General features: G+C 38.9%; 1 protein-coding gene across 9 annotated transcripts in view; it reads left to right on the plus strand.

Annotated features, from left to right (window-relative positions):
* ABCC9 (ATP binding cassette subfamily C member 9) overlaps positions 1–18,124 on the plus strand; it is a 1,652,866-nt gene that overhangs the window by 642,750 nt on the left and 991,992 nt on the right. For all 9 annotated transcript variants that reach the window (XM_044087794.1, XM_044087796.1, XM_044087793.1 and 6 more), the window contains exon 9: positions 1,010–1,171. In XM_044087794.1, coding sequence (XP_043943729.1) covers positions 1,010–1,171 — 162 coding nt within the window. The remainder of the gene's footprint in view (positions 1–1,009; positions 1,172–18,124) is intronic.

The following is an 18,124-nucleotide window of genomic DNA, read 5'->3' on the forward strand; positions in this document are numbered from 1 at the left end:
CAGTATTTCTCAGTATTTCTGTGCTGAGTTTAGTCACCACCATTTGTCAACCATCTTAATTTAGACAATAATTTATCTGCTGACTAGGCAGCCAAGTCTACTTCTGACATACTAAATATTGTCACAGGAACAATGTAAACACCAACAATTGATGTTTCACCAACAGTACTAGAAATGTGGGCCTGTTTTACAATCACTGAATTTGATTAATCTCCCTAACAAACAGTATTTTGAACTTCACATTTACCATCTTGCTATGAAGTCAGAATGGATGCTCCAAAGCAACACTTGTCTCAGTTGTTGTTTTCATTGTGAAGGAAATCTGAACCAGCTTGTGATACATTTCACAAATGTGATTCACAATTTCTCAGCATAATTCTTTGGGTACAAAGCAGTGAAGAAAACTTGGCAGCATTTCAGGCATCTTCCATCACACATTGTTGGTTCATCATATCCTGAGAATACCTGTACTTCTAATTTAATAAATCTGAACTCTATTTCTGCAAAGTGTTGCCTTTACCTAATATTTTGGCTATAGCAAGTGACATTATCATAGAAGAAAACATATGTACACATATTGATAAAGGTTTACCGACATAATGTTGAATGTTAAATGGTTGAAACTGAAGTGGTTGAACACACTATATTCAATGATCAAAATGTTGAAATAAAATTAGTCTAAACACACAATGTCGAAATTATCAAATTTGCCCATTTCTGCACTGTAGTGCAATCTTGGAGTTGATATATTTAAGTAGGGGGGTGGGGGGTGCAGGGTGGCATAGCCCCCCTGCAAAATAGTAGAGTTGATCTCATTGCTTTTTCAATGAAATGATTGTAGACATTTTGATAAGTCAACGTTTTGGGTTGAGATGTTATTTTTCAACCAAATGACTATTAGACATTATGACATTCAACATTATGTCAGTAAACCATTGATAAAACATATGGTATAGTAAATCTGGTTGTATTTATATCTGGTAAATCTCTTTTCTTTATGTCCCTTAAGAATCCCACAGATGTGTACTATATCTCATCTAAACAGTTCTTGGAGAACTCGTATGTCCTAGCAGTGCTACTTTTTCTAGCGCTCATACTTCAGCGCACCTTCCTCCAAGCATCTTACTATGTTGCCATAGAAACTGGAATCAACCTGCGTGGTGCCTTGCTGGTGAGTAAATGACATTAATATGTGTCAGATTACAAGGTATATAGCACAAAATTCAAAGGTAGCGTGGTAATAAATGTATAGCATGTGGATATGAACAGGGCAGCATTTTGTATTTACATGCTTTGTTGGACTGGTTGCATAATCTTATATTTTATGAAAAATTTGCATATAACCTTTTTATCGAAAAGATATTATGTAGTATAACTTTTCACAGACATAACATGGAAACTGGCATATTTACACAACCAAGTTGTAAAAATGCATTATATTCAACAAGTCTGAAAACATACTAAGGAAACATATAGCAGCAGCAGTATGAAAGACTGCTGTATTTGTCTCTGTCACATCTCAAAAAAGATAATATTACTAGCAGTTATAGTGCCAAACAAGTTTGGTACCTCAGCCATTTGCCTTCTAATGATCTCACTCTGTCATACCCAGGATACAAGTACTTTGCACTCTTAAAATGCACCAATCATGTTACTGATTTATGGTAGCTCTAACTAAATATTTTTTCTGTTTGAAAAGGCAAATGCCAACACATAAAATTAATGATGTTCACAGAGTTACTTGTATATCTATTAATAATCAGCCAGTCACAAGTTAGAAATGTTTTAATGATTTTTTTTGCTAAAAGATCTGCCATACATTTTACAAAATAAATGCATTTTTATGTACTTGCACAAAGAAATATATTTTGCAATCCTGAGTGGCACCAAATGATCTAGTGCTACGTTTGCCATAATTTACATGTTTCCTGATTATATCTGTGACCATTAATAATTCTGTATTAACTAAATGTTCATTGGGAAGCTAAGTAAATATTTGTAAAGTACTGAATTCTTCAATATGGGTAGGGAATTTGTGATAAATTACATGCTGCAGTGAATTAGACAACATATTTAAGATTAGTAACTGGCCTGTATTTGTTTGGTTGTGTAGATGTTCATCCTGTATGGAGCAAAACTATATGGGGTTTTCCTTATGTTTGTAGCTTCCCTTGTGATTGTGTTCCCGACAAAAGTTACTGGTATTGATAAGGAGCAATAAGCAATTCTTGTGAACACTCCGAGAACATGATAAGTCCACCCAACCCACGGTCTGTTTGTCTTTACTTACTATTGCAACATTTTTTACTACAAATATACTAGCTTCTCATAAGGGGAATTGGTGTGCTGCTTGCTGGATGGGTTGTCTTTGTTAGCTTAATACGTTTATCTATGATTCAAGAGTGAGGAATGGTGTTGAAGGCCTTGGCAAGGTCCAGATAGGCTGTGTGGACTGCCTTACCCTCGTCCACCGCTCTGGAGACTGATTAGAAGAAGTCAATCAGGTTGAGGAGACATGATCGGCCCTTTATGAAACCAAACTGGGTGGGGTCCAGTGTTTGAAGGTTGCCAATGTTTTTGCTTATAAGTTCCATGATAATGTGTTCAATGGCTTTGCAGATCAGGCTTGTCAGACTGATGGGATGATAGTTCCCAGGATCCAAGGTGGACCCCCCCCCCCCTTGTGGAGTGGGATAACTGTGGCTGTGTGCCACTCATTGGGCACGAAGCCTGAGGTGAGGCTATGATTAAACATGACACTTAGGTGAGGTGCCAGTTCATTTTGTAGTTCATGTAGTACATAGCCCGGGATGTTGTCTGGTCCCATGGATGCTGTATTCTTAGCTTTGGAGAGTGCATTATTTACCTGTGTGGCCATGAGTACCGGAATTTGGCAATCTTTTGATATTAAGATGGGCCCTTTAGGGGGTGAGAGGGGGTGAAGATGGCACTGAATTGATCTGCCAGGATATTGGCAATATCCTTAGGATCAGTATATTGAATGCCATTCTGTTGTAGCTTAGAGCAGATTTGTGCATTGCCATTTAGATTCTTGACATAACTATAGAATGCCTTGTGGTTGTCCTTGGAATATTTGGCAATTTTATTTTCGTAACTAGCTTTGGAGGATTTTATGAGGGATCTCAGCTTCTTACCGAGGCTGGTAAGAGAGTTTTTTGCATCCTGGGATTTTCTTCTTTTTTGCAACAGTTTCTTCTTTCTGTTGTATAGTTTGTTTATGGCAGGGGACCACCAGATTTGTTCCTTTTTTTGGAGGAGACCGTCTTGCTTCTGTTTGGAATGGTATGACTGATGCACAAGTGGATGTGCTCGTAGAGTGCCTTAGTGTAGGATTCAGTGGTCGAACTTCCAGTTCCTGTCTGCATGGGTGTCATGAAGTTTGTCATTTCTGACTTGAGTAGCATGAAGTTGGCTTTGGAGAAGTTTTTTTATGGTGGTTTCCCTACTGGAGGGTGTGGTAAGATGTGGATGTCAAGGGTGATTTGCTTACGGTAAGACCAGACCAACGAGGGGGTGACCACTGGTGTGGAGCATCGATCTCCCATGTTGATAATGACCAGGTCTAGGATATTTGAGCCCCTGGTTTGACTATGGATTAGTTGATCCACAGCATTGGAATTTATGAATTCCAAGAACCGCTGTGCAAACGTGTTGGTACCCAAGTAGTTTTCCCAATTAATGGCAGGGTATTTGAAATCACCCAGTATTACGTTGTTTGTTTGTATCTTAATATTATCTAGTATGTTTAGAAAGGTGTAGTGAGAATCTTGGTGCATGGTGGGGGATCTGTAGCAAGCTACAATTTGGATTGCAGTCTTAGCTAGTGTTAGTCGCACCTGTAGAATTTCAGATGCATTGTGTTGGGCAACTAATCTGCAGGTGTGAATATCCTTGGTGAATATGGACACTCCTCTGCCTTTAGTGCTTCGGTCCTGGTTTGGTGGCTGAAAAGCTATGTGTCACTTTGGTTGTAATTGGTGTTTGTTTGCATTTCAGCTTCAGAGGTCCTTGTTGCTTGGGCAGGTTAATGTTAAGGGCCTCCGCATAAGTGGGTTTAGTGTTACTATGTGTGGATGTTGGTGCCGTGAGTTTTGTAGGGCTATCTGTTGCTTGAGGTATAGTGCAGGTGTTATCCTTCTCCTCTTGACTGTCTAGCACAATCTTGGCTGGAGAGAGCTTTGCTTCCAGTTTGGCTATGTAAGTACATCTCTTGCAGGTTGTAGTGCTGGGTGGTAGGAGGAGAGGGTTGTCTGTGTACATGAGGCAATTGCTGCACTGCCCAGTATGCCCAGATTCAGCAAGTGGACAGGAGAAATCACCGGAAGCTGACCCTTGGATATGCCTGGTTCTGTGTTTCTTTTGTAAAGTACAAGAGCTATTTTCCCTTAACTTGGCAAGGTACTTTGCAATTATAGGCTATTTAGTGCCTATGATTAATTTCTCCTTATTAACAAGGAGAATTGAGTGCTTGTATCAGTTTAAGGTTTCCTAGTGCTTTCCAGTAGGTATTAGAGCAAGTGCTAGTCACAGGAGTTCAGATTTTAGTGCTACTACTGAGAAACCAGCTAGTTCTAAGGGAAAATTTGAAGAGCAGACTTTCTGGCATCAGGAATAGTTTAAATTGCTAGACTAATAAGCTAATAAAAGTGCAGGAGAGCAGAGAACTAGCAGATCTAAGGGAAAAAATGAAGAGCACTGCTCTGAAGCTTACAAAAAATCCTGGATACAGCAAATCTGTATCTGGGCTACACTAAAATCATCCAAGGCCAACTTTGAGAGAAGAATTGCACAAGACACTAAAGACAATCACAAGGCCTTCTTTAGTTATGTTAGAAACCTGGGTGGACACTCCCAGATATGCTCAGAATTAGTCCAAAATGACAAAAAGTACACTGAACCCACAGACATTGCCAACATACTGGCAGACAGGTTCAGTGCAAATTCCCCCCCCCCCCAAAAGGACAAATATCTATCCCAGCAGAGTGTTGCCTCCCTGACATCTCAGATGCCCAGGTGAGAGCCGCTCTCTCCAAAGCAAATAACACAGCATCAATGGGACCAGACAGTGTTTTGGGCTGTGTGCTACATGAACTCCAAGAAGAGCTGAACCCACACATAAGGCTACTGTTCAATCTCAGCCTTACTACAGGATATGTACCCAAAGAATGGTGTACAGCAACAGTGGTCCCACTCCACAAAGGAGGTGCCTCTACGGACCCTGGAAATTACCGCCCCATAAGCTTGACGAGCCTGGTCTGCAAAGCTATGGAGAGGATCATTATGGAACTCATAAACAAAGACATTGGGGACCTACAGACATTGGATCCAATCCAATTCGGCTTTGTCAAGGGCAGATCCTGCCTCTTGAACCTGGTCGACTTCTTTGAAACAGTCACAGCCTATCTTGACCTTGCAAAAGCCTTTGACACAATACCCCACTCGGGCATCATAGACAAGCTCACCAGCTTAAATGTAAACCCCTATGTCATAAGATGGGTTGCAAACTGGCTCAAAGACAGAACCCACAAGGTCAGAATTGCTGGAGCCATGTCAGACTCTAAACCAGTTACAAGTGGCATCCCACAGGGTTCGGTCCTGGGACCTCTCTTGTTCAGCATTTATTTTTCTGAGGTGCAAGCTAACATAGGAGGATTGTGGCTGACCAAGGTCGCAGATGACTGCAAACTGGGCGCCATAATTGATTCTCCAGTGGACACAAACATCCTTCATAGAAATGGATAACTGGTGCCAGAGCCATGGCCTTAAACTAAATGCCAAAAAATGTATAGTCATACCCTTTGGAAAGAACAAAGTACCCACAAATTACCACATAGGTGGTAACCCATTAAGTACAGAAGAAGTAATCAGGGACCTAGGGACCCAAGTTGACAGTAACCTCTCATTTGACACTCACATTGCCAATGTGGTTAGAAAGACCTTCTATATTGCCCACCTTATCATGAAAGGATTCACATCTAGATCAAGAGAGGTCATTGTGCCCCTTTACTCCTCCCTTATCAGGCCCATAATTGAGTACAATGCCCCATTTGGGATGTACCTTACCCGACACCTGCAGCAGTTAGAAATACCCCAAAAGTTCCTCACCAAGAGGATCAAGGGTCTCAAACATATGCCATATGCTGCCCGGCTAAAGAAACTCCAGCTCTATTCAGTCGCATACCGCCTACTCAAAGGCGATCTATGCCTGATGTACAAGGCCATGTCCAATCCGGAATTAATGGACATGCTCCACCTCAGAAAATCCAAATCCACCAGAGCCACGAGAGTGAGTGATTTGAACCTCAACACAGAAATAAATAGGACGTGCTGGAGGGACAGATTCATAACCCAGAGGCTCCCCTCACACTGGAACAGAATCCCAGTCCCTGTTAGGCAGAGCCCCTCACTGACTCTCTTCAAGAGAAATCTTGACAAGTGGATGGAAGATCATAGGTTTACCCCGGGGGTCATCTCTGTGTCACTACTAGACAGAGGCGCAGTAAACTAAACCCTAAATGGGCACACTATCCTCATTCCAAGGGGTGGCAAAAGCCACACACACTCTGGCTAGGCTTATAAATGCCCTAGGGCAGATAGCCTAGTATGAACCTATGAACCTATGAACTAGTTCAAGGAGAGGTAGGAAACATTTTTTTTTTTTTAGTAGAAAGTGAAGAGACAGAAGATAATGAGAATTCAATATGCAGAAACTAAAGGGGTGGGCCTTTGCTAAGTTCTCACTGTTACCAGTAGAATGAGCTGATGTAATGTGATGGCGGGAATGTCCAGTATCAACTTTATACCAGAGGTGGGCAACTCAAAGCCACCAAGACATAAGACCACCACAACAGGGTGGGTGGGAAAACCAGTTGTACAGATTACAGAGATATTAAATCAAATGTGCAGACGAAAAATGAGAATAAACACTTATCTTTTCTGAATATCACAGCAGGCAGTAAGTCAGCATCTCAGCACAGCTTGTGTAACAGGTATATCTGATTTAAGGCACAGAAGGCAGAAACAGACCTATTATCCAGACAATACAGTTGCAGAAATGCCCTGCCCAGACAAAACCAGTTCTGTTCACTTTCTCTCACTAAGTAAGCAGATAGGCCTCTAGACAAAGGCTTGTACTGCAAACTGAGGTCAACACTAACAGTTATTAGCTCTATCTCACAACAAAAGGACAGTAAAAAGCAGGTGTACAGATTACAGAGATATTAAATCAAACGTGCAGACGAAAAATGAGAATAAACACTTATCTTTTCTGAATATCACAGCAGGCAGTAAGTCAGTCTCTCAGCACAGCTTGAGTAACAGGTATATCTGATTTAAGGCACAGAAGGCAGAAACAGACCTATTATCCAGACAATACAGATGCAGAAATGCCTTGCCCAGATGAAACCAGTTCTGTTCACTTTTTCTCACTAAGTAAGCACATAGGGCTCTAGACAAAGGATTTCACTACAAACTGAGGCCAACACTAACAGATATTAGCTCTGTCTCACAACAAAAGAACAGTAAAAAGCAGTTGTAGAGATTACAGAGATATTAAATCAAACGTGCAGATGAAAAATGAGAGTAAACACTTATCGTTTCTGACTATCACAGCAGGCAGATGGAACACTATTGAAGATTCCAGAAATAGATTTATAGAAGTAGCTGCCTACCTCCTCATAACTGGCTACATTTCTATGAGTTCCAGCTTATTTGTTGTAATAAGTGGTCAGTATACCCTGTTTCTGATTGGATTACCATTATTCAATATGATGAATGTAGGGTTTTGCACATTTATAGTGTCTGCTACTATCTCCGTGAGTTAATATGCAATGAATGAGACACAAGTCTCTACACATTTGCTAATATGAACCAAACCCAGGGATATAGAAGTTATTTGCAAACAGTAAAAGTGCTGCAAACTACCATACCTGAAGTAACCTGGCTGATTGATTTTCCTGGGCTAGCTACAAGGCACCATATTTAAAATCCTATCGTCCCAGCAAGGAAACAACGGTCCACAGCTATGTGTGCACACCAGTAAGTACTGCATTTATGTATATTGCCTCTAAACCTGCTTTTATAAAACTGGTTTACCTTGTAACATTTGTTACATTGCCTGTATTTTGTAGCTGTTAATGTTGGTTTATCCTGTAACAGTAGTCATACCACTTTTGTTTTGTGTATGTTAATGCTACAGACCGATGTGTCTGACTGAATCTACCTGACTTGCTATGTGTTAGAGTTTACAAATGAGGGTTTGTTAAAGGATTAGCTGATGTGAGTGTTTGCTAAATCACAATTATATGCCCATAAAATAAGAGGCTTTTATAGAGAACTAGTAGTTTACAATGTGTTAATGGTAGCTGCCTACATATAGCAACACATGCTTTAGTCAGATAATAGTTGGTTTGTGACTGCTGCTTTCATAAGTGCATAAATATAATTCACAGTCTCTATGTTTTAGCTACTAGCATATACTCATTTAATAAATTAGCAGATGTGAATGGGACTCTGTTTTAAGGCTGCCGACAGAAAGTTTTCTCTGTTCTGTCGTCCACCCCCCACACTTAGTGCAGCCTTCCAGCTCCTTAAAATGATATCTTGCATGCTCCTATTACTCCAGTAATATGCCCTAGACTTCCTGGCCTTGTATAGAGTGCATGTTACTCCAAATTATATAACGTGCGGTAACAGCTGAACCCTGCAAGCTCTTGCATAGGTACTACAGTTGTTACTATGTTATAAGAAAGTAATTTAAAAGCCAATATGTTTTTGCTTGAATGAAGGAAACTTGGTTTTCATTTCTTGAAAGGCTCTCCACTGTGTATGAGTTATTAATGCTGTCATTGTTACCTGTCAACCATACAGAACAGCTAACTAAATGCCAAACGTACTTATGGTTAATGTCTGAAACTCGGCATAGTAGCTACAAGGTATTAGGCATTGTGTAACTAACTCCTCATATTCTATCTTACCTCCAGTACACTACTTTCAGCCACCTAATATTTCTAATATTTCTTATATTGTTTCTTCCCTTACAAAACAGTTTCCACTGTTAGCTTCACCCACAGGAAGTCCCCTCAATTGCAACCTGAAGCTGTTTTAGGCAAGCATCAACCTAAACATTTTAGAATAAATGTTTCAAAAGTAAATGTATGCACCATCAGAAAGAATCGATGTTTAATTTTTACTAATATAGGCAACAAACACACCGCATAGCTAATGTGGATATATCCTTAAGCTTTTAATCTGCTGTAAAGGTAGTGTACACCTGCAGGGACAACTGGCTCGACCCCCCCTGCAGTGTAGACTTCGTTTTAAGCTATACCACTAGGTGGCAGCATTACTTCTAAATCAATCACTAGCTGCATTTAGGTCTCACTGAGAATTTTAAAATAAATCAAACACACAGGTTGTGACTGTTACTCCTTATTGGAAGCAACTTAAAAAGTTTATTTGAGTGGGGAAACCAATTGGAGCAAAACCTACACATTTGCTAATATCAATCAAACCCAGGGACACAGAAATTTGCAAACAGTAAAAGTGCTGCAAACTACCATACCTGAAGTAACCTGGCTGATTGATTTTCCTGGGCTAGTTCCATTGGGTTTTGTGCGGTCTGCTCTGTTCACCCTAGCTATCACTTGGGCTCACTTCGATCCCCTACCCTGCCCCCATTCCGCCCACCCCTGGCTCAATTTCCTTTATAGTTAGCTGCACCTCCTCCACCCACATTACAGTCAATCATACAACACAACACATCCACACCTCTTTAAATCCCCACCACCTTAGTGCTCACACTCTTACACCATTCCTATAGTCTTTCATCACCCTCTGAACTAACAATCTCATCTATCTCACACTACTCTAATTAGTAATATGCCTACTATTCTGAATATACTATTTATCCTTCTCCTTTCAACTACATTACTCTTTCTCTCAGTTCTCACATGCTATCAAAGCACTACTGTTATATGCACCAAATCACCCACACTCACTTTATCTCCAAACCACAACACATCTACCTTTACTCACATTTCCCCCTCCCTAACTAACTTCACCATTATTGCCACACATAGATTCAAATACTTTCTTACACCTAAACAGCATGTCAACCACAAAAACAAATATCCATACATGCACCCAATCTCTCCAATAATCAATTTCATATTATCCAACCTGCTACTATCAGGAGACGTCCACCCCAACCCAGGTCCTAATAATTCTCCTCAAAATACTTTCAATACCACTACCACCTCTGTGCTCTCTTCCACCTCTCCATCATCCATTACTAATACTATTCCCAAAAAAGACTAACCCTCTCATCCATAAATATTCAAAGTATAGTTAAAAAAAACACACTTCATGCTTGGATCACTCAACATAACCCAAACATACTTGCCTTATGTGAAACCTGGATAAAACCAAGTATTTCTAATTCTGAAATTCTCCCCCTAGCTACAATATCCTCAGGCATGACAGACTTTCAAAATGAGGATTGGGGAGTCGCATGTATAGTAATGTATTCTATCTGCCTGTCTGTTTCCCCTATCTCTTTTCCCATATCTGAATTTCTCCCAGCTGAGATAAATTTAGCTGACTTTAAACTTAGCCACCATAAAAAACTTGCCATCACATCAATTTATATCCCTCCTAGAAATTCTTCTTCTTCTTTTTTTTTTTAGTCCGGGCCACAGCATCACACCCACTTGTCATTACATGGCAGTGGAGAGTTACAGTGTGAGAGTTGTTGCCAGCGCCCAACCTTCCACAGAAGCACACTCCACATGCACACCTAGGGCCAATTAATCCACCTGCAGCATGTCTTTGGGATGTGGGAGGAGGAGCACGCGGAGGAAACCCCCACGCCACACACAGAGGACATGCAGAGACCTGACAGAAGGCACCCCAGCCGAGAATCAATATATCCCTCCTAGAAATAATGTCCCCATTTTAGAACATTTTTTATCCTGGATATCTAAAACTAACCCCTACGAAACCAACATACTAGGAGATGTCAATATTGACTGGCTGCAGATCAATAAAGAATCACCTTCTACCTCTTTTAACCTGTATGGATTCACACAGCTCATCTCTTCCTCTACCCACCTTCATGAAGTTTCCTCTACTGGTTCACTTATCAAGTGGATATTAGTATCTCACCCTTAACATTACCATAATCCAGCCACTCTACCAGACACATTAGGTGACCATCTACCTTTACTAGTTCACAGAAACTCTGAACACCTGCATAAAGCACAACAATATAAAGTGACCCGTGATCTATCTAGCTATTCTCCTGACTCACTAAATCACCTCCTCTCTAATGTAAACTGGCCCTTTCTCTCTAATCTCACTCTCGATGAAGCAGTCCTACACTTCAACAACACATTTCTATTCATCCTCAACTCCCTTGCCCCCACTAGGAAAACTTGCATCAAATTCAGATATGCCTCATGACTAACTAATACTACCCTTACACTAATAAAGACCAGAGATAAAGCTTAGAAAACTTGGAAAGGTAATAAAGGTAATAATACCTCTTCCAACCTTATCTCTTACAGGGAACTTAGAAACAAAGCTAAGAAACAAATCAATCTTGATAAAAAGAACTATTACCAGTCCTCACTTGACAATCCCAACTGTAATACTAAAAAATTCTGGAACTCTATCAATAAACTTCTCTCACCTGGTACTCCTACCCCACCCACACCTTATTCTGACAAGACTCCTCTGGAAATAGCAACTCTCCTTTATAAGTTCTTCATTGAAACCATTGAAAACTTAACTGCAACTAACTTCTCTACCTGCACCTCTTTCAATCCATCTACATCTTCATCCACCTCTGATTCACCTCTCTCACCCTCACTCTCGTTCTCACTATCACCTGTTCCCACCTCTTATATCAAGTTGCTCTTAACTAAACTAAAACCTGGTTCACCCTCAGCTGATAACCTTCCTCCATTATTCCTTAAACATGCAGCTACATCTCTGGCTTACCCCATATCTATCTTGATTAATAGATCCATAAAATAAGGCAAAGTCCCTGAAAATTTGGAAGAAATTTTTTGTAGTACCTCCCTTCATAAAGGAGGAAACTCCACTGAGCCAACCAATTTCAGACCAATTGCCATACTGTCTCCTCTCTCCAAAATACTGGAAAAGTGTATCCATAAGCAAGTAGTTAATCATCTACTACATGAAAACCTACCCACACCAACTCAACATGGTTTTCAACCCACACATAGCACAGCAACCGCTCTTGTATCCTTTACTAATAACATTGCTCAAGTCAGGGATAATAGCAAAATAGCATCAGCCCTCTTTCTGGATTGTCAAAAGCATTTGACACCGTTTCTCATACCATACTTCACCATAAACTCTCCAACCTAGGCTTCTCAATCTCTACCACCTCCTGGTTCTGTGATTACCTCACTAATAGACACCAGGCTGTTAGATGGAACTCTTCCTACTCCCCCCGTTCTAGCAGTTAGGACAGGAGTCCCACAAGGATCAATATTGGGCCCTCTCCTCCTCTTCAATGTATTTACCAATGACCTTTTCTCATCCTGCCCCCAATCCAGTCTTATTCAGTATGCTGATGACTCAACCATCATCAACTCTGCTTACAACATAGAAAACCTTCAATCCCTCCACTCAGTTGAAAACTGGCTACAATCCAACCAACTCCTGCTAAATGCGAGCAAAGCTTAGCTACTACTTTTCCTACCTAAAAATCTGGAACATGCAAAACAGAACTTTTCCATAACATCCCTTAATGGAACTAAAATTTCTGTTGACACCCAAACAAAACTCCTTGGAGCAATAATTGATGATGAACTTAAATTCAACCATCACATTCATAGCTCAATAAAAAAACACCAAAAACTAGGTCTGCTTTACTGTCACAAAAACTTTCTTCCCTGTGTGTCCAGGCCATCCCTTGCCCAATCCCTGCTTCTACCATCCCTACTCTATGCTTCACCTATTCTTACCCATCTACAGAGTAACCTAATATCCAAACTAGAAACCACATATAACAAAGTAGCCAGATTTGCTGCAAATCAACCTTACAAATCCCATCACTGCCTCTTATTAAATTACACCGGCCTGAATTTTCCAACTTACTGCCTCAATCCCAACTCCTTATAGCCTACAACATACTAAACAATCCTAAATCCTGCCCATCCCTTGCAAATTCTCTGACACTCTATACTCCTCAACACCCACTAAGAGGTACTAATCAATACTTTCTTGAAGTTCATAAGCCAAACAAAACTTTGGGAATAAACTCTATTGTCACTCAGTTGCAAAAAATTGGAACACACTCCCTTTAGCCCTTAGACTACTTAAAGACAAAAATGCCTTCAAGAAACAGCTTAAATCTTTTTTCCTGTCAAATTGGATATGTTCATGCTCTAAACTAATACCCATGAAACATTCAGGGATACCCTAAATTAACTGTATCACTTCTAGCTCTCTCTCTCTTAATCTTTTTTCCTATCAAATTGGATATGTTCATGCTCTAAACTAATACCCATGAAACATTCAGGGATACCCTAAATTAACTGTATCACTTCTAGCTCTCTCTCTTACTACTACTTACACATTTTTTTCTGTCATATTCCATACTAGTTTGCTCATGTTACACTCAATTCCCATAATCCCCTATTACTGTTCTTTTTAATTTATTTATTAACTTCCAAAGTCCACACAACTTTATCTGTATATTTACTTACTTCATGCCTAGTACCTTGGTTCAGCAATATATTGACCTTAGTCTTACCATATTTCTGCTTAGTTTCTTGCCATACTACATGAAACTTTCCATATATGTATTGTATTGTATTTCTATCCATTCTATATATTCCTTTATTTCATATTAAGTAATTACTTCAGAAGTATGTATACTTAAAATGTGATCTGTGTTTATCTTTGTTCTTACTATTTGTTTACTTAAACTTTTTTTGGGGGGGAGCTTTTCTCCTCTGGTCTCTGCTGAAAAAGGGCTTCTAAGAACCCAGACAGACTAACCCGATTAAGAAATGTAAAAATAAAAATAAATAATAGTGTCCAGTTTTGGCTGTATTGTCTTGTAGAAGTTTTATCAGTATGGCCTGGAAGTATTATCATTTGACATCAGCCTTGTTTTAAAATTAGATTGCTGTGCTTAGTGAAGCTTGATCACAATATTTCTACCGTTGAGTAAACAGCTTAAGGTTTCTTCTAAGCTATCAGGTGTCATTTTTGATGGTGCATACATTCCTATTATTTTAAGGTACTTGTGCAACCTGCCAGCACTGCAGATTGCTTTCATTTCTTTATTTCCACTTCCAGGTCAGTGTTTATCAGCAAAGGCACATTTTGGTTAGTTTTAATTGGTATTGCAACTCTACGTGCACCTTGATGATATTTATACATCATAGACTTTTGATTGTGTTCTGTGTTTTTATTTGACCTTTATAGCTGTGTTGATTTCATAATTAAAATGTCGAGTGAATAGCACTCTAGGAACACTGCTAGGTGTTTAGATTTGTTACATCAGTTTCGTAAAATGAGGTATATCAATATTTAGCTGTTTGCATTCTGACCATGTTTGTTCTAGTGGAGACATTAATTTAATGTTATCTAGACTGCATTGCCAGAAGGCTCAAGATTTAATTGATCATATTACATTTTTTTTCTATCACCAGATTCCAAGAAAAGCTACAGCACTAGTAGAATGTATTTATGTGTGTTGTGTTCTGGTATTTCAACAGTCATTTAGTTTGTTTTTGAAATAATGCCAATTAGCTGGCGTAAGTTACATTTCCTGTACCAGTCAGTGATGTATAGTTTGGAGATTTTTTGATGTCAGCTGTAGTATTTTCCTGAGTCTTATTCCTATTTGCTGCTGTAACTAACTTTAATTTGGTTTCTGTACTGAGTTGCTTTGTGTTGTAGCTATAAATACAACAGTCAATAAAACAATGACCATGTCTGTAAGTAATTTATAGTGCATTTTGTGTGGAATATATTTATGTTCTAGGCACGTATTGTTTAAGATAATTTAGCTATCTGACTGTTGATTTTATTTAATATACTTTATGCGACTGTTGGTTAATATCTTAGATGGTAAATGCAGGGTGTGGTTTTGATTGCTGGTAGGATTATTGTAATGCGACTGTTGGTTAATATCTTAGATGGTAAATGCAGGCTGTGGTTTTGATTGCTGGTAGGATTATTGTAATGGAGTTCATTACTTATTTTCATTATATATTCCTGCTTAATTGGCTAAATGAGTTTGAGGATTATTATAATTAATAATTTTGTTGAATAGTATGAACTGATATGTTTGCTTTAACGGAATAAAAAGAACTGTGGGATTTGAGTGTATGTGCATTGAATGCTGGGGGAGGTGGGTATTATGATATGATAGTGGAATGAAGAGAAGTGGAGAAGGCTACAAACTGAAGACTCCAGAAGCAATCAGTGAGTCAACAGTGCCTTGCTGCTGCGAGCTAGAATGTCTGGGAAAGTGTTGCTCCTTTTTAACTATTTAAGGCTTAACAGTAGTAATATCTGAGGAAGTGTTCCTCTGAGCAGTGGTCTCTTTTTCCCTCCACTAGGATAGGGTGTAGACTTTTGTGGTAATTTAGAATAACTGTTCTCTCAAGGCAACCCATCACTACCATGGTATCTTCCCTTTTAGTTCCCTCACAAAGCCTGTGTTCTCTATCATGTTGCTGTGGGCATTTGGAGTGTACACGCTGCACTTGATTGCAGTAGAAACATCTAACACCCAGATGTTGCTGTGTATTGAAACTAATGCTCTTCACTTTTGCCTTTGGACCTGCTGTGATGGATCAGACTGCCGATGTGTTCTGTTAATGCCCTTTTTTTTAGCTACAATACATTTTCAGTCTGTCAATAAGATTATGATATCTTAAGGCTAAAAATTGAGTAGTTTCTCCCTTATCATACGTTCTCCAAGCATTTCAATTTCAAAACAAGTAATTTAATATCACTCACCCACCTACTAAAATAAATGTTTAATTCAGAGATGAACTCAACTGTTTCCAATTATTTTCTCATATGTTTTCTGTTTTAATGTATGCTATGGGTTTTAACTTGAACCGCACACTGATAATTCTTAGCTTTAATTCAATTTAAATAATCAATATCATTTAACTTTCTTTTTAACACATGCCTTGCCTTATATGTGAGCAGTGAGGTTAAAAACCTCTTTAGTTTCCCTTATATATTTTGTGCTAATTGCATACACATTTAAATGCACAAATAAAACAAAGTCATGCCCATTGTTATACTGATGTCTAATTCTGTGTTGATCTTGGCATCCATGGTAGGCTTTTCACTCATGTTATTCACACAACTAACAATGACTGAATGTCTACTTTTTATTTTGGCACTGTTTTTTTCTCTTTCTCCTCACTCCTTCTCCCACTGTATAGCTTCGACTTCTTTCTACTTTCACTCCCTTTACACCTCAAGCTTATTCATTTTTGGCTACTTTAATGTGCCCCATCTCCTGCTCTCATTTCAGGATTTACAGTTCTAGGTACAGTTTAAGGTAATCTATGTATGCACCATTTTGCCCTTTTGTTACATGCAGTACAGACCCATGTTAGGCTGTCTCTCATTTCAGTGGACTGCATGTGAGGTGGCTACCATCTGCTTCATTATCATACCAGTATGCTAGAGTCTCTTGGACTTTGGTCAGCTGTGAGATTACATTTTTCTATTCAGTACAAAGCTCATTTTGCCTGTTTTCTCACTCTGTTTTCAAATAGTCTGTTTAAAAAAATAAAATAACTTCTCTGCAATGTATACATTTATATATTTACTTGTTGCTACAAATGTACAGACATATCTTTTGGTGATAAAATTATTTTCCAAGCTAAAGATATGCAGTTTAAAAATCTATAACACTGCCAGAAATTAATATGTCAGGGTATAAGCTTTACTGTGTATCATCGTGACCAAGGGAAATGTCAGGGACAGGGGCTATACTCATTTACACCTCAAGACTCTCTCAGTAATTAATAACAGTTGGGAAATGATTGACCTTAACAAAATATAACAAATGAACCTAGTTTATTTGGAATATAAGCGATACCAGCCACACCCATAAAGGCTTCACACTCTACAGCTAAGTGCAGAGTTATGGCCACTGTTTTCAAAAGGATTTATGAACATCCCTCTCTGTCTGTCTTTGGCCTTACAATGTTATGTTACAAATAGTAGCTGTATCTTGGCTAAACAATTGCATTTACACATGGCTGTTTCAAGGGTGGATAATAATAGACGCTTGTGCTTCTGTCCCTTTGAAGATTGATACTAATGCACAGCCACCTGACCAGTCTGGGATACCCAGGAAACAATGCACTCTGAAAAGGAATCAGCCATATTATTAACTTATGATAACAATAGCTAAACAATCTTTGTCTCTTGGAAAAGGCAGATGCCAACAGTAAAAATTCATCAAATTGATATAATTACATTTATTATATATTTTACTAAACATTAGTAAACAGCCATCAATAAGCTTTTGAAATATAATAATTAAATTATTTACTTGCAAATTAGGTTATACACTTTACAAATTAGGTACACAAACAGGTATGTATTTACACAAATAACACATGGCACTAGAGAAATACTACCAGCTAGCTAGTTTCTAACGCTGTACTAACCGAAGAGTATTATAATTTATCTGTCTCTAAGTTGCAAATAACTCATAAGCAACATATTTAGATGTAAGCTCATTGATGTCAAAAGCAGACAGCCTCTCTTTTTTAACAGCAGTTAATATAATGCTTCCATAGGAAGGTACAAATGGCATCTGATTGCCTGACCGATTGTCAAACTGAATTGCTAAGTAGAGTTCTGTATTTAGAAAAATCCCATTAACTTTAAAGAAGCTCCATATCTGTCTTGGCGTGAGGCAACACTGGAAGCTATTTAGATACTACAGTTGCCCCCCCCCCCCGCATAAGTGATTCATGGCTTGGATTTTGATGTGTGTAGCAGAATGATTACTTAAGAGCAGGTATCACCAATGGTGGGTAGTGCTTTGGTTGGTCACTTTATTTTCTGTTCTGCT

The sequence above is a fragment of the Protopterus annectens genome, chromosome 11.part0 (assembly GCF_019279795.1).
Source record: "Protopterus annectens isolate FY-2018-M chromosome 11.part0, PAN1.0, whole genome shotgun sequence".
In the NCBI taxonomy this organism is placed as follows: Eukaryota; Metazoa; Chordata; order Ceratodontiformes; family Protopteridae; genus Protopterus; species Protopterus annectens.